The following is a 20,381-nucleotide window of genomic DNA, read 5'->3' on the forward strand; positions in this document are numbered from 1 at the left end:
AATACTTATTTACTTATTTATTTAAGACTGCATATTTCATTAGCCCAATGCATTGAGCCTATTCATGAAACTATATTCACGAAACTATAAGAAATAGAAAATTTCCTTGAAATCATTTACGTGTATTTATTTTATATAAAAATTTTAATTAATAAAAACATTCCTAGAATAAAATTAACTTAAAAACGAAAGAAAAAGTTTTTCGACAGGATCGAAGGTAATGGAAATTCGATTGATATCACGTAAGAGAATTTTTGAAAATCGACAAAGGAGTCAATGTTTCTGCGTAATTTTTATTCTGTCATGTCTCCAGTCATACTTCGCGCAACGATTTAGACTAAAATATTCGAGGCACCGAGGCAACGTTTTCTTTGAATTTTCAACTCGAATCGTACGATTCAAATATTTTTTTTCTGCCTTCTTAATCATCAACGAGAAATACACGTTTTACTTTCTTTCTTTTCTCGTTTTCGTTAGTAAGATGTTTTTATTTCATCGCTGAAGATAACAACGTTGTTCCTTTAACTTACTGGTTCCACTATGAATCATGGAGCGCGCTTAGTAATAAAAGGAAAGGAATAATTGACGTGCGCTATTGTCAATGTTACTATGTGTTACTTTTATATATACAGGGCGTTTCATTTAAAGACGTCAACAGTTATATCTGTTATAATAACTATACCATAGGAATATGTTAAATTTAAAAAAAACGAATTCAAGTTTAAAAGTGTTTGAGTAAGAAGAATTGACGCAGAAGGGTCAAGGGACATGTTCACAATGTATTTATTAATTAAAATTTACCGTGATCTTCGGTTTCCATACTCTTCGAAAACGTATGAATTGTGTTAAAAAAATGGATCACCCTGTATTATATTTACTAATCCATGAATCAGAATAGAAGTATTTCTATCTCGAGGAAATCGATATTTCGCATCAAGGGTTAAAAAGTTCGTTTCGGTTTCGGGCAATGGTGATGTGGGTTTCTCACGCTGCTGTGCACGGGAATATACTTGTTTTCTTTTCTCATATTTTTTTTGTCATTTTTTTCTTTCTTCTTTTTTCTTTTTTTGATTTTTGGGTCTTTCCTTATATCATAACATTATTACAATGACAAGCACACTGAGACACTGCGCCAATCCAATAGAAAAACAATATTTGTAATTATTGTGCCAATAGTATTCACAGTTTCGCGACGAAGAAGCACGACGATATATGTATTTATTTGTATTCTGTCGTACTTCTTTCATCCGATTTTTGTTTGCTAATGAATAACAACTTAACGATTAAGACCTTAATGGTTGTATCATTATACGTAAGCGTAATATTTCGATTCGTCTAACGAGAGCAACTATATTATATTATAGTCGATCATATAATCGCTAAGGGAAATATGCGTATATAACGATTATAAGGGAAACGATCATTATTTGCGCGATGAATAAATTGTATATCAATTCCTCTACGTAAAACGATCGAGAAATACATGCTTGAAAATATTGACTCGTAAACGCTTGCCTCTAGAACGTCTTTTCGTGGGAATTCATTTCGAGCAATGTATATTCTGCGTTTGTACGCGATCAAAGGAATAACAGATGATAAATTTGTTAAATATGAAAGAAAAATGGAAGAGAACAGAAGGATCTATGCTTTTTTCAAAATAAATAATAAAATTGAAAGAATTCGAGGATACAATAGACATCGCTGACGTTGCTTCAATTTTGAAACGTTACATCAGGCTTAATGGTCATCACTGCTACAAGATAAAATTTAACATCATTCTATAATCATTACATGGATTTTTCGACGTTGTGATGGTCCCTGCGGGATGTCATATACTTGGTGTCGTACTTTTTCGTTACACTTTCCATACAAAAGCATAAATATCTCGAAACGCGATACTAAAGCGAAATAAGCAGATACAAATCAGAATAATGCGAGTGAACATGACGACATTGGCATGTTGTAACATCAAGTATACTCTACTCGATACTGCCGTGTCGATTTTTTGTCAAAGTACGATTAGATTCGTCTACTAAAATTGACATTTTGGAATAACGCGAAACGAATGTGAGTTGCGAGTGCTCGGAAATAAAAAATGCAACCTATATTTTTAATTACTTCTATTATCGGACGGAAGATCTGAAAAATACTTTGGAGAAATGATCCAAACATTTCTGGCAAATAAATAATTTAATGGTAAATAAGTTGGAATACTCATGGAAACGAGGCTATGAAAATTACAAATGTACTTATAGAAGCGTTCGTACAGACAACGAGGAAGTGCGTGCTGATGCAGTCGTAGAAGAATTCTATGAAAAATCCTATAAATTCCATACCACAATACTGATCATTATACGTAACACGTTGGCTGAATCGATTTTTGATTAAACTTCGCAGTAGATTATAATATCTGTGTTTGTCTCCTACTTATTTAGCAATATGATATTTAATATGTCCACTGTAATCCACTTCTATGTTTTAATAGTTCGACGCGCGTTAATACGCGTACAATTAAAAAAGTGCTAACTCTATTTGCGTATCGATCGAGAGATGGCCAACGTGTAGAAAGACAACAATATGTTGAAGAGAAACTTAAGGGACTAATTTATAAGAGCGCGCAACTATTGCACCGATTAACAAGCTACATCGCATCAAATCGAAAATATACGCATAATTTTCGTAACTTTTGATTGTGCGATTCATACAAAAGACAAACGCGGAACAACTGAACCTCGCGGCGCTAATTTATAGCCGCGCTCGGTTTGCTGATGCTGATATGCTTACGATATACTGCTCCGTCTTGAGAGCCATCGAATAAATAAATAAGTTCGGACGAATAAATAAATAAATAAATAAATAAATAAAACCAATCTATCGTGATTTATGTCTAAGCAGTTACGACTAAGCTTCCGTACAAAAATCTTAACGTTAAGAGAGAAAAGTAGAAGATCTTTGATTATTGGACGGAGTCGTGCAAAAAAGAGGAGCGATTCGAATAGTTTCATGCGCCGTTAATGCGATAAACTTCTTCCTTTCTTTTTTTTTTCTTTATAAAAGTAAACGGATACAAGACTGGTCGAGGATATGCAGATCAAAAAACAGCAAGTAGAATATAAAATAACGTACAACAGATACATACTCAACGTTTGATCGATATAAAATTAGATTTTATACTCTTTACTTACAACAAATATTATTCATCTAAAGAATATGATCTGCATATCTTCAACTATGATATTTTATGGAGAAATAAAACCCTTACGATATATCTAAGTGTTGTACAAAGAAAAAGAATGATTAAAGAAGTTGTCGTTAATATTATCTAGATAACGTTACGTACGAGATTATTTTCTCTTTTGCATGATACCGTACAATCCGTTATGTCGGTATATAAATTATACGCTCGATTGTAATAGTACAACCTCGTATTTGCTTGCACATTTGAAACGGTAGACTCAAGCCACGAATTTGAGAAACGGAAGAGAAGAAAACATATTCGGCGTATCTCCGCATAGTATACAAAACGATCATACATCGGTATCGATGACCGACGAGTCTACCGCTAATCCTATTACTAAGACGAGCGATGCTTTATTATTATTCTCAAAAATACTGTACACAAGAATACCTAAGTTACGTCGAAGCTCGTTCCATGCTCTCGGACGAGCATTGAAGCTGTGTTAAGTACGACCGAATTGATACGCTTCATTCTCCCTTTCTTTTAATTAAGATAAGATAAAACAGGCGGGACGACGTCGAGACTACGTTCTGATCGAGAACTGAGTCGATTATTTCGATTTTCCAGTTTCGTTATTTGATAATATTGAAGTTCACCTCTTTAAGAAACGGAAGAGGCCTCGACCCTTTTCCGGTGGCGGTGCCATTAACATCGGTACTTGGTTTTTATGCGTTATGTGAATCTGGAACAATAAAAGATCTATAAGTGATCGGTAGATATAATTAAATAATTACTAAGTGTTCAAAGGATCAACTTACAGTGCATGGACCCTGCATCCATGGCTCACCATCGATTTGCATCGGGAAACGTTTGCTGGTGGTGATGGTGACACTACTGCATTGTGCCAACCTTCTACCGGAATGACGAAGTCCAGTTTTCACTTGACCCATATGCAAACAATTTTCCAAACCGATCACCTCTATGAGATTGTCTCCAATATCTGTAAACATTACACTTATTTTTCATTTGCTCTAACTACGTCTATCTAACTTGTTAAACGATCACGAAACATTGTCTATGCACTTGCCTTGTATCGCGGCTGTAAGATCTACGGAATTAAAACTGCTGGTGCTTAGTTCTTTGTCTGGTCGTTTCTTCCGTTTACCAAGTCGATGTTTCGTATGGTGTTCACCCCAGAGATTGGAACCTCCATGAGTAAAAGGAATGTTTAATAATGCGACACCTTGGAGAGAAGGTCCGTGTGCTAAATCTAACGGTGTCCCGTCACACTGTGAATGAGAAATATCGAGATTACAATCGGTATTACTGGATGAACAAAATTCATTATTAATCTTAACCATCTTTTTAAACGACATCTTAAACATTTGAAACATTTACGTACAATGATCTCTAGATCTTCGTGAAGATTTTTACAGCTGGCAGCAAATTGTTCCGTTGTCGCGTACTCAAAGTACCAAAGTTTGTTCTTCATCCGGCTATTGAATTTCTCGGGATTCTTTTCCCTTTCCATGTGGAATTTTACACAGATCGCGGCGTCCACGCCCACAGAGAAGTAATTGTTAATGATATTGTACGGTATACTGTCTTGATTTGGTTTCATCTCATCTTTCTGATCAAGTACTTCTATCTGCCAGCGGTCCATCATTACAGGTGTCGCTTTCTCTATTTTCTAGAAATTATTTCACACGGCAATTTTAAATGCATCAACCTCGTTTTAACTGTCCGTGTAAGAATGATCTTTTATCATGGTATTTACATACCTTGAGTACTTTATGAATAGCTTCTCCTTCGTAACCACCACCCCATCGCAAACACCTCGCAAGATCGTTGCCTGTCCCTAATGGTATGACACCTACGGCTGGTTGATGCTCGAATTGGACACGATCTGAAGTTTAAACACAAAATGCTGGTTATAAATGGATCATTTGAATACCCAGCTCTCAAATTATTAATCGTACCCATTGTCTCTAACACCCAGCCAACGGTACCATCACCGCCGCAGCAGATCACCTTAAAGTTCTTCACGTCCTTGAACATTTGCAAACCCTGCATAGGTCCGCCCACGGCCAGATTATGAACTTGGCGCGGGTTCAGGATATATTGGAACTTCCTCAACATGCGTTCGCCTTGCCTTCCTCCGGATTTTGGATTTATGAACACCAGAAGTGGAAAAGTGTCCGGCGGCGGTGTAATTTGGAAGGACATAGCTGGCTGTTGATTAGTAGCAGCACCGGATGTCAGGAATCCACTTTGCTAATAGAATTTTGCATCTCGAATTAGAATCCTTTGATATCGCGTCTGGTTGGTGTTTAATCGTTTGATTCAGCTCATTGCACTTACCGAGGCAACAGTCGACGAATCCTGGCCGTGTTTGCTTCCCTTTTTACTGTCCCTAGATAACGATCTTTGCCTGTCTAAGACAACTGGACAAATCGCCGTAGGCGGAAGGATATGAACTGCGTACTCACCCAACGTGCACTCTGTCCTCACTTGCGAAACGCATCTGTTATGCAACTGTAAAATCGTTATTAGCGTGAATAACGTTATACGAGTATAATTGTTGTTCGATAGTTACAACTAGAATTTATATGTTTATGAACATAATTACAAGAATGGAATATAGTCAGAGATTTGGCGCGTTCAATACTTTCGGCATTCTATGTATTTTTCTATATTACGTTTACTTTCAGCGTTATTGTATCGTTAAATTTTTACACGAACGTGGATTAATTACAGCTTTGCTATCTCTTTTCTCTTTCAACTCCAGCTATGTCTACATTTCTTGCTGAAAATATAAAAAATACGATCTGTACGATACTTTTATATCGAAACGTACATACAAATTTTACGTATCAAACCTCCAAACTCTCATATACACTTACAGCATAACTGGAATATTTGGTTGCCTACACAGGGAATCTGATTCATTGACAAAGGAAATAATTATAAAAGGAAAGACTACTCACTGTCAATTGACACCATCTGCAGTGCAAACCCGTAATCCCGTTGTAGCTCTTGATAGTTTTTCTACATTTGAAACATTTGCCGTGACAATTTCCCTCGACCCAATGGTGCGCCATCGTTTGCGACGTCTTTTTGCTTTTCACGTAGGTGGCTATGCAAGAGGCTGGTGCTCTTTGAACGCACCTTTCATGGACAGTGTACTTGCAGACTATATAAAAAGAGAACGGCTCGTTTGTCTGTTGCTTCAGTGCGAATGAAAAAAATGATTGGTACTCGAGACGCGGGTTACTGTAAACTCGATAAACAACGATATACTTTACGAAAATTGCTCCTCTTTCATCGCAGATTACCAAGGCGCAAAAGGAGAAAAGAGAACATATAAAAAGGGTGGAAGCTCATCGGATGAAAATGTTTTCTAGCAAAACATCCGTGAAAAAAGAACCGTTGTAACATCAAAGAAGCTCCGATGATACTTACAGACACAACAAAGGCCCTTCTTTCCGAGACCGACTAGCATATTCAAACAGAGATTGCAGTAGGCGGGTTTGCTAAAGTGTTTTAGCCTCCAGAGATGGTTACCGTCTTCCTTTACGTGAGAATCCAAGCCCAAAAGAACTAGCAGCGGGATCGTCGTCAGACCACCCCTTTTCCATTCTTCCAGAGATACCGTACCATCCGCGTCGTAGTCTATTTCTATCATCATATCTTGCAGTATCTAGAAATATCGAGGATTTACGTCTAGATATCGCTCATCAATTTCCCATCTCTTCGTTGTGTAAACAAAGAAATTTTAGATTTTATGTATCTTCATCCCAAACGTAATATCTCTTCTATAATGTTTATAATAGAGTAACTTGGGGCAACTGTTTTATTACAAAATTGAAATTCGCGATGTTATTTAAAGTACATTTTTTTTTTTAATGGGATGGTTCTTTATTTTAGAAAAGGTTTCTTTTCGTATTAATTAAAATAAATGTTTTAAACGAAAAGAATCGTATCTAGATGAAAAATAGAGTTATTAAGATGCGCGTGGATACGACAACGTGCATCTGAAAAGGAATATTAATGATATTCCAACTCACCGGTTTCAATTCCGAGACGTCCCATCCGAGATACTCGGCGACATTCATCATCTGATTGACAATACAGTCCATCTCCTAGGGAAACGTGATAATAATATTAAACCCGTGGCTACGTTAGATAAGGTGCTCTCGAATCGATCTATTTCAATTCGTTGATGGACTTCGTTGCCCTATCGACAGGCGTATTTACGATTAATTGGTCGATAAATTTCCAATACTACCATATGAAACCTATAATCATTTCGTTTAACATATATGGTGAGAAAACATTGAACAAAAATATAGATATAAAATCGACCATTTGAAACGTCGCAAACTATTTGCAATTCCGTGTAGTTTCCATTTTCTTCGCGTTTAAACACGCTGTCGATGAGAATCGGTTTTTTGCAGCAATTAAGGGAAAAAATAAAACAAAAAATCTCGTTCTACTCACGTTTGTGTCAAGAACGCCGTTCCCATCTGTATCGTACAGCCGGAACATGACTGAAAAAAAAGAGAGAAAGGCAAATGAATTAATGCGCGTCGAAATTGGCGTGCAACAAGTTGCAGCAGATATGCAAGCTCGAGTGCACTGTGTGCGAGTGCAACTAGCGAAGCAGACTGAGAAAATGACTGGCGTTGGACACGCGAATACGAACGTTTAAGGAATACAGCCGTAACTGTCGATGCATCTGTCCGTGAATTTTTCTTTTATCAGGCCATGATTTATGACAAAGTGACATAAGAACGCGTTAATGGCGAAAGGTTACCCGAGATCGGAATAAAAATACCCACTGCTCGCTTTCATGAGATCTAATTAACTTTGATCGATACAAAAGAAACAATTACTTACACTCTAATTTATCTTCTGGCCTACCAGCTTCCAGGAGGGAAAGATAGCACACGATATCCTTGAGGCTGACTTTAACCGAGTGGACATCTATCGTGCTCTGTTTTCTAACGAAGTTTCTCATTTCTGCGGAATGAAAGATAATGAACGAAATTAAGATCTGTTTGATTCGATGCGTATCGTTTAACTGCCAAAAACATTCTGCTCTCTATTCATTTTCGTTTAATCCTTTCGTTACAACGAGTAATTATACCCGTGGATAGCCAGTATCAAGCGTTTATTATATTGGATTGTAACATTCGTTCGTCTTCTTCCATTAAAATAGAACGAATTTGTGATGCAATTCAATATATCAAGCCCTTAACGCACGAATTTTTCTCTGATTTAGTAGCGAAAATGGGTACATTTTCGCGTAATATTGTAGGAGATCGAATAATGAGACTGCCAGTATGTGGAATCGTTAATGTATTTAAAACACTTCTCGTCGCGAAACGGTATGTATAAAGTCGTTTGGTCACAGTTTATAATGAAACGTTCGTTTATTTATAATAGTCAGGGGAAAGTCAAAAGATTCAAATTTGTCTTGTTTTACGGTTACATGGGTTACACGGTTTTACGGTTCTTACAATACCTGTGACCTAACGGTCTTGATACTCCGAAGCAAAACAACATGATTTGAATCGAATTCTAACTCTTGTGCCGCTACAATATAAAACGACTAACAATGAAAACGTGTATAATCGTCTTATAGTACGAATCTATAAAGATCAATGACTAAAATAATCAGCCAAATTAAAAGCAATCTATGATCGTATATGTTAGGGGCATGTATCGAATGGTTAAGGATAACTATAGTCAGACGTAAAAATTTCATCGAAACTTTGTTTCAGCATAACGCAGCTTCATATCTTTAGGTTAATTGGCATTCTTGTACTAACTGTGTTACGATATAATGGAATCGTACTTTTCAATATCTACTCACTTTTTCAGTGCTTAAATCAAATGCCTAGTAAAATCTATCAAAACAATGGTACGCTATAACTGAAGAGATTGAGACCTGGTAGAAACAAACGATCCGATACATCGTTGCAATTTTCCACTAGTAACATTGCACGATTCAATAGTTGTATACAGGGTGGTTGGTAACTGGTGGTACAAGCGGAAAGGGGGTGATTCTAGGCGAAAAAAGAAGTCGAAAATATAGAATAACAATTTTTCGTTCGAGGCTTTGTTTTCGAGAAAATCGACTTTGAATTTTCGCTCGGTACGCGTGCACTTTATCGCGTCTCGTTATAACGGATCTCACTGTAGATCATTGTCTCGATGGAAAAATTAAAAAAAAATTTTTATTCTATATTTTCTATATTTTCTATTCTATATTATTCCATCGAGACAACGATCTACAGTGAGATCCGTTACAACGTACCGCACGCGTACCGAGCGAAAATTCAAAGTCGATTTTCTCGAAAACAAAGCCTCGAACGAAAAATTGTTATTCTATATTTTCGACTTCTTTTTTCGCGTAGAATCACCCCCTTTCCGCTTGTACCACCTGTTACCAACCACCCTGTATATTTCCAATATAGCACCCTTGCGTCCATTTCGTCATTGGAAATATAAACCTGTTGAATCGTAAAGCGTTGTTGCAACGAAATTGCAATGGTGTCGCATCGTCTGCAGCGAACATAGATATAAAATACCATTACATTCGATCGACGCTTATAGCGTGACTAGACAGTTTCAACTATTATTGCACACATTCCTGGATTTCTAATAAGTCCAGGAAAAGTTATGGTCTCATGGTGACGTCAAAGTCGAAGAAAAGTGCGATCGAATATTATTTTTAGATTAGAACGAAATGGCTTTCGTCAGCCGTGTCTAAGAATTTCTACAAGGAACCTGTTGCTTCGTACGTAGCGGGGTTTAGGAGCCAAGTATCGATGCATGCACACGAGTACCGCTCTAATTATAACGATCGAGCATTGCACGTGCACGACTGTTCGTTGATAGACGCGACGAATATTCTTGGAACGATATTTGTAAGCAGAAATTTCGTGTTTTACCTTCGTAATTTCGCTCGATACGTAAACAATTTCTCGATCGAACGATCGAATACGGAAAAAACGTAAGTTACTGGGATCTTTGACATTTGATATTCTGCTGTTATATTGTTGCTGTATATCGTACAACCTTTCTCTGGTTCTGTAACAAAATGTAATTTAGTCGATAACTTAACCGCGCTATGATTTTCCGATTCTTTATTTCCCAATCTTACTTTAATTTCAAGCAAGAAAAGTCTTTTAACGTTTTAACATCGCAATGTTTCTTTCTCAATTTCTTCAAACTTAAAAAGAACTTTGGAGCGGATTACTATATACTCTGTTAAAATATTCTGTTTTAAGAATTATTATTATTATTTTGTGGAAATTGTATAATAGAAGAACGCAAGAAAGTTGTTTGAAAATCCGAAAAACGATCTCCAAGTGACTTTCAATGACGTCGATGTAACCCTCCAATGACCTTGACACGATTTTTGACGCTTTTCGAGTATTTGTCGTAGTTTATTAAAACTTAGTGTAACCTTGAATAATCTAGTATACTTTTGAGCGATCTGGAAATATCTGTAAAAAATGTTTCAATCATCGCGCAAAGAAAACTATCGAATTTCATCGAAATAATATTGCCTCGAACTGGCCGATTCGGAACTATTCGAGGACACTCGAGGATGACTCAATAAAACGAGTAGAACGTGATTGTCTGACCGAGAGACAACTCGTGTGAGACTATTAGTTTACCGTGTTGCTGATAAAAATAGTCCCGAATCGGAGACAAGACGAAGCCTCGAGACATCGATACTGTCCCTGTAATTCCTTCTCGTGATTTTACGAGTCTCTAGATACGTAGACACCTGAGATGTCCCTATGAAGGGAACAGAGAAGAAAAACAAGAGGACTAAGAAGAAGAAGAAGAAGAAGAAGAAAAAAAGGACGAAGGTTAAAACGGCTAGTCACGAGGGAAATAAAACCGGTCGATCAATCGTTGAAGGCGAACGATTTATCTTTAGTACGCGCAACAACGTTGAAACAAATTCACCGGTAATTCTATTGCTCTCTGGCGGTCCATTTTGCCTCGTCCATGATTTCTCGATGGCTACGCTCGCGATTTATATTGCGGCGATTTCAAGTGACGCACGAATGAACCGCGAAAACTGATTTCATTCTCGCCGCCAAGAAACACGCGAAAAATCCTGTTTTCCACTCTTGAGCAGGCCATCGCACAGCTTAATACGTATCAGCTTGATACTCGGTACTGTAGCGTTCGCTTTTGCTTTTCATAAAATTCTACAACTTCTGTTTTACCAGTAAAACTGATTCATCGTTATATAGCGGAGAATATCTTTGGCATAACTTCTCCGACATTTACGTATGAAGATGGTAGCAGAGGATGGTCTTCGATAGCTGTAAGTAAACAGTTGATTTTGAACAGACCACGCCAGTGTTATTTGTGGATGCAGCAACGCTTTCGTATTTCAACAAATATTGATATTGAACATGTAATTAAACGCTGTCGAATCTTTCGTCCGATGAAATCATTAACGTAAAAGCTTGTTTGCAATGTGATACAGCGCGAACTTACAGGTTCGAGGAAGACAAAAAGAACACGATTGCCCCGACTAATTATTCTTCCAAACAACGAAGTTACTGGTGCGAAAGGGAGAAAAGGAGTTCATCGATCATCAGAGGTGCATGGTATACGGGTTCGTTGGAGAAACTTGGCTGCAATTTATTCCACCGAGCAACGTGATCACTGAGAACAATTAATTTAATTGAAACCATCGGTGCTCGCCGGATGACACGATTGATTGCCTCGCCACGACGATCACGGTGTAATGAATAACCGGACGGGCTAACTTATTCGACGTTATTTCCGGCCAGATTTCATTTCGCCGTATGAATAGAATCATCCTGAACGACCACGTGCATTGTTTCCCGCGACAATTAATCCGGTGCAACAACCGACCTGGTCTTTCGGCCACGTCGAGAAAGCGATATTCTTGCACAATGTTATTTTTGTTTGATAAAAGGGCTCGATGTTTCGCCTGTTTCGAACAACGAGAAGCGTTGGCCAATCGCGGCGAGCGTCGATGACACAAATGTTTTTCTGTCAACCTGGAAATTCATGACGCTTAATTTTTGCGTTATAGACACGGAGCAACGATTTTATTTAACAACGGAATTTCGCTCGTTTGTAACTTTCATTGTTAATAATGTTCAACAATGATATTCTACGTTGTCTTTGTAATAAATATAAATGGATGACAAAGCACTGCTATCTTTAAACAACGGAGCAAGTTGAAAGGGAAAAAGTTGCGTAAAATATACTACACAAAATACTTACTTCTAAATATTCTCTAGTTTGTTACTTACAAGCTGGTTAACAAGAAACAAGACCAGATTACTCGACATTTTGTTTGTTGGAAGCATACTTCGGATTTAAATTACGGCTATTCTTTGTCAATTCCGAATTCTCCGTCAAAATTGAAATATTTATATTACAGAAAAATCTCTATTCGAAAAATACGTGGTATTTAGTATAATTCTTATTTGTGCACCGTGTTGAAACTATATACCGCATGTAATTTTGTGACACATCGATATTAATAACATTTGCAATCTGATTCATTGTATGTCATCCAGACATCCAATAATATACACTAGTTGAAGTTTTCAGAGAGCGAACATAATCCATTGAAATCGCAATTAATCTGTCTTTATCCAACTTAGAAATATTGCCTTCGTCTCACCTTCCTTCAACGATGCACCAGGAATATCTGGTAAACGCGTTCGAGCGCCCTTCAGCACCATTGTGTCAGGAATCGATGATTAACAAGGTGACTCCAGAGTTGGAGAACACGGAAGCTTTGCAACCGGAAGACGATGAAGTTGCAGTTGAAAATACTATTAAACAACCATCGGCCGCGATCAACGATTAATATATAGCGGGAAATATGAAGATGACACTTGTTGCTTGCCGCGTGACTCGAGAGATACTGAGAAAGTATATCGAGAGAGCTTAACGCCAAGAAGAGTCGCGATGTACTCTAAGGTTGACGTTATTTATACCAGATGATACTGGTTCGACGTTATTTTGGGATTCGAACGAATACGCAAACTCATCGGTGAACAGCGGGACGATTGAACAACGAAAACGGGGGTCTATGGATTGCTGAAAAATTGATTCGCTTGTTTACTGGTCGCTATCGATTGAAACAAGGAAGAACAGAATGTGACCCGATATATACATTTCCTGTGTGATTGATTTTAATATTGGGTCATTTATTCGTAGGATATCTATATCAATATCTATATACCTTTGTTTTGATAACTACTAATTAATATGACACTATTACTTGTTAAATTTAATGTACCTGCGTGTATATGTATCTCATCGTTTCTAAGAAGTTGTATAATTATGTAATATGAATATATACAGGGTGGTTGGCAACTGGTGGTACAAGCGGAAAGGGGGTGATTCTACGCGAAAAAAGAAGTCAAAAATATAGAATAACAATTTTTCGTTTGAGGCTTTGTTTTCGAGAAAATCGACTTTGAATTTTCGCTCGGCACGCGTGCACTTTATCGCGTCTCGTTATGACGGATCTCACTGTAGATCGTTGTCTCGATGAAAAAATTAGAAAAAAATTTTTATTCTATAATTTCGACTTCTTTTTTCGCGTAGAATCAACCCCTTTCCGCTTGTACCACCAGTTACAGTAGTATATGTCGGGTTCACATTACGATTAGGGTTAGGGGCGTGAAACGAATCTTCATTTGGGTTAGACATTGTTATGCAATAGAGAAGATATTTATTAGCACAAATATGATTAATACAGAATTTGACAAGTAACCGTGATAATTAGATACTCGAGATGCGAATGACAATGATCCTGGGTTCAATAACGAATCCGCGGTCAAAGAGATAACAAAATGCGCTTTCTTCCAAGGTCCAAGTTGTACTCAACTTTCTTGTCTATGGTACAAGTATTACTGAACTAACTCTTTGTTAAAACGTAGAATATTCACCCAGCGTAAAGACGCTACGTAACTCGCTAATGAGACCTCACGAGAGAATGACTTTCCGTCACGATGATGCTGCAGAGGAAAATTATGATGGGGTGTGTCTAAGGACACGAGATCGTCGGATTCGTCGAGAAAAGCCTTCGTTCGGAAAGTGAGGGAAATGGGCGTTCCTGTTAATTGGTTAATTTCTATGTCGGTGGTTGAAGAAGGATGTTAACCGCCCTTGAGAGAAAACTGCTAGCTGGAAGCGTCGTTCGTGAGAAAAGCAGATTTCTCGTATCTTCCTGTAGTAGATGGTAGATTTTGGAACTGTTAAGATAAAGACTGTTTGTCCGTTTGAAGGACCTTAGTTAACTAAATCCTAAGATTCACAGCGGGTCCTCAGGCTAGCTGAACATGTACTGTGGAGATGCATCGACATTTGATAATCATCTTGCCCGAAGAATAGGGTCTGTGTGTGGCGAGCCACGGGACAGAAACCGTTGGAATGTTCACTGTCGTGTGCCGCCACAACTATTTCTTTTTAAGGAGAGCTATACAATTACTCCATACCTCTGTTAGGTAAAAACGTTCATCCCGTGACCGCGGCTACGTTCAGCTACTAGTTGTCGCCTCGAGCCCAAGCTCGTTATCACAAATCTCGGACAATTGTAATCGAGTTAAATTATAGAGACTAAAATATTGGGGATTTTCCGAAGAATTCCAAAGGGAAGACCCTTTCATCTCCGACATATATGACGAATACATCTGGTTTGAGATTTGGAAGCGTCAGTAATTAAAAATTTTTGTTTTCGAAAATAAAATAATAATATTTATGTATAAAATAAAATTATATAATATATCAAATAAATTAGAAAATAAATTAATTTGTCCAATGATATTAGATCGACAACATGGGAAAATGTTAATACAAAGAAAAGAAAAATAACCATAAACTTGCAATTTCTGTCTCTAAAGATAAAAGGATGAATCTCGTATATATTCAAGTGTAAGAGTATTCTCATTGTTTACTATTAATGAAACAATACGTTATAATGTAATTAAAATACATAACTGCAATTTGTATATACAATATCGTAATACATTATTTGAACAATAGGTTGTTAAACGTACGTTTTATATTGCACGACGTACATACGTCTTTCAGTCTGTCTATCGTTTGAATGTTTTTCACAAGGAAATGTTTTTCCATAAGATTGCTCTTTTTGATCAAGAAACGAAGGTGACAACGTTTAAACGAGGTAAAACAAGAACACAACGTTTGATGTCGTCGTTGCTTCAACTCTTTTCATGTTTCAAAAATATACCGCCTTTGAGATTTCGTCGTTTCCCTCTTTGCCCAGAACAACTCCACAAACAGTTAATCTTGAATTTTCTCGAATTACTCCGTGACATTTCACAAAGATCAAGCTGTCATTTAAAAATGGATATTTACGCGGTTTCCTGTATCTAGGAAGGCGCAAAGGTTTAGTCTATCTCGTCAAAATCTTGTCAAAGTCAGCTAAATATTTCCTGACGCTCAAGGGCACTAAAGGTCACTCTTTATTGCCATTGCCATTGCCATTGCCATTGCCTGTTCTCTTTTACACACACCGTTTTATCTTCGTAGCTTTCGAACTTTACAGTTATTATATTTACAGAACTCCATTTACCTGAACGAAGATTCAGTTAGTGCTTGATTAACTGGACTCCTGTCGATTGAATTAATGAAGCTCTCTCGATAGAATAATCTGAATAATCTGAAAAATTACAGGTAGCCGATAGAGTTGGTGAACTTTTGTTACGTGGACTTCAGTCTTATTCATAACGATAAATTATGAAATATTAAAATGTGACTACTAATTCAAATAAGCGAAATGATCTAATATATATTGAATACATCCTGTAAAAATGATGACCCTCAACAATAGCATTATTGAGTTGTAGATAAGCAGCAAAAATGTGAGTTAAGTTACTTATTATGGTTTCCGAATTTTCAATAACAATAAAAGTATGTTTAATGCTTTAAGAAGTACATTATCATAGAATTCAGACGATTAATCGATAATTAAAAATAACCCGTTATATTTCCTTCAAGTTTAAACAATTTTTAAACCACTAAAAGAGACGGCAGGGTGAAAATGATGCTGAAACTGCAGCAACCTCAATTTTCGAATTTTACATTTTACAGTAGTTGTAAAAAGTGCTTTCACTTACATTTAAGTAATCTAACTGAAATTACAACAAAACTACTTTTAATTATCAATGACATTGAACGAAGATTAATATGAACGCATTAACATCTACTTTTCAAAACGTTTCAAGCAATCTGACTGATAGGGACGATGGCTCGTTTGTAGAGACGCGAATAAAAGCTTCGTAAAACTGAACAGGCTTGCGGGGCTCGTATCTTTCCAATTCCGTTATGATAAGGAACGCACTTGCGATCGAGCTGATGCGCCAAGTTATAATTCAACCGCGTTTACGATCGCGTTACATAGGATCCCCAGGAATAATGCATCGACGTAAAAATCGGTAGGCGTACGGAACGAAACCTCCCCTTATCATATCGAACGTAACGCGTTTCCCTTCCAGCAAAGAAAATTCCACTCCATTCTCGGAACACATGAATTTTTCCAGCGTGCAAAGGGTGTTCTCGTGTCGCTGTTTCGCTTTCTACGGTTATCCACAGGCTCGCGGATCGTATTTTTTGTCGGTCTTGGAGATACATAACTTTCTTGGGCCACCGACTATCTCATCAGTATGAAAATTAGCCCCGAATATCCGGCTTCTTAAATTGAAATCCCACTTTGGAAGTCGAGTGGTAATAACGCGCTGTTCCACCGGAGCTGTCACGAAATTTATCGTCGGCTGGTCCAGAATACTGGTTTTAATGGAACGTTCGAACTATTATTCTGCAGCGGGAGAGCAGATCTTCCGAGTTTGTATGTAGGTCGTGATGAGATTGTCGCTGATCGCTTGTCTTTTACTGGCAAAATATTTTTCATCCACGCTTTTACCGATGTAAAACATTACTGTCGTGTCTCATTATACCGCTAATGAAATTTCAATAATACAGGGTGGTTGGTAACTGCTGGTACAAGCGGAAAGGGGGTGATTCTACGCGAAAAAAGAAGTCGAAAATATAGAATAAAAATTTTTCGTTTGAGACTTTGTTTTCGAGAAAACCGACTTTGAATTTTCGCTGGGTACGCGTGCGGTAGGTTATAACGGATCTCACTGTAGGTCGTTGTCTCGATGGAATAATATAGAATAGAAAATATAGAAAATATAGAATAAAAATTAAAAAAAATTTTTTTTTTTAATTTTTCCATCGAGGCAACGATCTACAGTGAGATCCGTTATAACGAGACGCGATAAACTGCACGCGTACCGAGCGAAAATTCAAAGTCGATTTTCTCGAAAACAAAGCTTCAAACGAAAAATTGTTATTCTATATTTTCGACTTCTTTTTTCGCCTAGAATCGCCCTTTTTCCGCTTGTACCACCAGTTACCAACCACCCTGTATAACATATAAATACAATAGGAACATAAAAGTTTTCTATGGTAAGTGTCTAAATAGCTTCGTGAAGTACCTAGTATACCTAGATTTTTATGATGTCTGACTAGTGTGTGTCATCTTTTTATTACGTTATAAATCTGAACTATTTCTTAGATCTTTCTACTTTTTCCCCTTTTTGTACGTAGCTTCCTTGAAAATTCTATTCACGAAGTCTTAACATTAGAATTACTGATAGCTAAATGAATAGGATTTGGAACTTGCGCCAAAAATGTGTAGGATAACATACGAAGATCACATCGCATAAATTTGTTGATTTTCTGATTTTAATGTTATCTTAGGATTAACCAGGAGGATTGTAATATGGCATAATTGAAAATGGAAATAACCTGTTGAATCAGGAGATGTAGACCTTTTAAAAATGGTTGGTAAGCCGATAACGTCTTACGGAAACCAAAGGAGTTGTTATCAAGACGTTCTAAGTTATTCAAATTTCAAGAAAATGGATCAAATCTATATTTTTATAAAAAATTACTGCGTAAAATTCGTAAAATTCTAATAACGATATTTAAAAGCTCCGCTTTCCTTTGACAATGACATCACGTTGATACGGAAGAACATACGACCAGTTAGCTTCCATTGAAAATAATTTTTTACCAAGCAACATATGACCGGACATGCGTCGACAGCTTTTGCGCTGCGTTATAATTGTGACGCAGAGACTAATCGATTAAGACATCATCGAGCTACCATGGACGCGCCATTAAGTACTACACATTCTTACAAGTTTTACGGTGTCGGGCAGTTCGCCTTTATGGCATCGATTTGTTTGCCAATCTATATGTCACGACTCATCGTAAAGAATCTTACGATGATCATAGAGGAAAAGAGACAGAATTACGTTACGATCATCCTGTGATGCCATCGTCGTTTAACTCGAGATGGCCTATAGTCGCAGAATTATTCTTCGTTCTACTTCGAACCGGACGTTTATCGGCGTTGTACCATTATGTTCCTCGAAACAGAATCCCTGTGCATTCCATTTGAAATGCGACCAAAAGCTATAACTTCCTGTTCGAGTTAAACAGAACGACTGATGTATTTCCCTTGCACGTAAATTTTAATATCGTCGTCCTGCTCGAACGCAAGTTTTATATCCATTGCCAGATGTTCTTGAACTTTAATACCATTTTTAGGATTCATAATGTTATCCAGCTGACCCATTTACACGAATAATCGAATGTTAAGCAGTTCGCAATGTTATGACTGCTTCTCATCAATAAATTGCGGATGTTTATGCAAATTCGTAATTTTATACGTAAGCAAAGAAATGGAATCTGAGCAAATATTATGTACACGTCTTTTTGTTCAAACTTGAACTTTTCAATTTCCTACAAATGCACAAATATCCGCAGTTTACGTATTAATTTGGATGTTGTTAGCTGTCGTTCTTCCTACATTTTTGCGCTTCTCATATTATAATGAAATTCTAAATGTGTTGGGGCTGACTGAGATAGGACAGGCAGAGTTAGAAGAAGCTTGCTGAAAAATAGTAATTTCGATTGAAAGAAACTAATATACAGGAACGTTTAATGCGAAAGAATTAGTATGCCAATAATAAATTAATAGACTATGAATATGCAGATTTTTACAAAATTTACTTTAGACATTTTTCTATGTCACACTCAAATATCCCACAAATGCACAAAACCCGTGATCTACCAATAAAACTAATTAATTAAAATAATCTTCTATGTTTTCGTAAAACAAGCACCTAAATAAGTTTTTTCGATTCAACGGCGACACCGTCGGGGAAAAAAGGAGCAAGAAAAGAGAGGAAAGAAAAGAGAGCAAGCGGGCCATCAAATCACCGTAATCCCGTTGAAAAGCAATGGAATGCCGAAGAGGAGCGTGCAAATTGGTCCACATCGTCGTTAACATCCAACTTCACCTACCTTCCAATTTCCCGTTGTTGACGAGCAACGAATTGTTCGACTTCCTGGACGAATTTCGCGACATTTGGCTGTGACTTGGGCTGCTGTCGGTGCTCTTCTTCTCAATCACATCGTGACAGCTGTACGAGGTGTGCTGTATCGTCAATATAGGATGGACGCTTCCTTGAAGCCCCCAAACGGATGAAACACAAGAGAGGATATTGCCAAGTGAGTGGTCGAATGACCGAACGAATGATGGAGCTTTCTGATTTATCGTGGCTCCGATTCTCCATTTACTATACTGGCAAAGCAACGCCTAATGGATGTTCGTGGGGGTACATTGCGTTTCTGACCGCTTTTGTCTCCGATTTCGATCAATCAGATGCACAAACACGGATAAATCGACACCGATCATTTAATGTGCGCGCGTTGAATTTCCCGTAACAGCCGACATTTACCCGACAGAAGGACAGAGTTACTGATATTGTCAATAATGCCACGTTAAATATTCTTCCATTTGCGTTTGCAATTATACCAGTCATTAACGAGACTTTCGATTTTCAATAGTACGGTTGCCGGGCATTTCGATGGAAACGATAATTAGAGGAGCAAGTTTTGGCTTGGTTAATTCGATCATCCCTCGATTGGATAAAATTGTCTTCGTTTGTGGCGTTGGTCCACCGAAGGAGAACTAGAGAAACAAGAGAAAAGTCCTTTTCCTTGGCAACCCACTCTTATAACTTCTGTCACGTTATCTTGCAAATAGTTAGGACTTTTTCATACATCTTTTAAA

At 37.4% G+C, this 20,381-nt stretch overlaps 1 protein-coding gene across 1 annotated transcript in view; it reads right to left on the reverse strand.

Annotated features, from left to right (window-relative positions):
* Positions 1-2,173: 2,173 nt before the first annotated feature.
* Dgk (diacyl glycerol kinase 1) overlaps positions 2,174-20,381 on the reverse strand; it is a 150,606-nt gene continuing 132,398 nt past the window's right edge. Inside the window, exons 6-18 of the mRNA XM_033347762.2 lie at positions 19,610-19,771; positions 8,078-8,200; positions 7,679-7,728; positions 7,246-7,320; positions 6,641-6,878; positions 6,166-6,371; positions 5,540-5,713; positions 5,158-5,452; positions 4,960-5,084; positions 4,581-4,868; positions 4,266-4,467; positions 3,997-4,178; positions 2,174-3,920 (exon numbers count right to left, since the gene is read on the reverse strand). Coding sequence (XP_033203653.1) covers positions 3,831-3,920; positions 3,997-4,178; positions 4,266-4,467; positions 4,581-4,868; positions 4,960-5,084; positions 5,158-5,452; positions 5,540-5,713; positions 6,166-6,371; positions 6,641-6,878; positions 7,246-7,320; positions 7,679-7,728; positions 8,078-8,200; positions 19,610-19,771 — 2,210 coding nt within the window. The 3' untranslated portion in view covers positions 2,174-3,830. The remainder of the gene's footprint in view (positions 3,921-3,996; positions 4,179-4,265; positions 4,468-4,580; positions 4,869-4,959; positions 5,085-5,157; positions 5,453-5,539; positions 5,714-6,165; positions 6,372-6,640; positions 6,879-7,245; positions 7,321-7,678; positions 7,729-8,077; positions 8,201-19,609; positions 19,772-20,381) is intronic.

Source organism: Bombus vancouverensis, chromosome 7 (genome assembly GCF_051014615.1).
Source record: "Bombus vancouverensis nearcticus chromosome 7, iyBomVanc1_principal, whole genome shotgun sequence".
Taxonomy (NCBI): domain Eukaryota; kingdom Metazoa; phylum Arthropoda; class Insecta; order Hymenoptera; family Apidae; genus Bombus; species Bombus vancouverensis.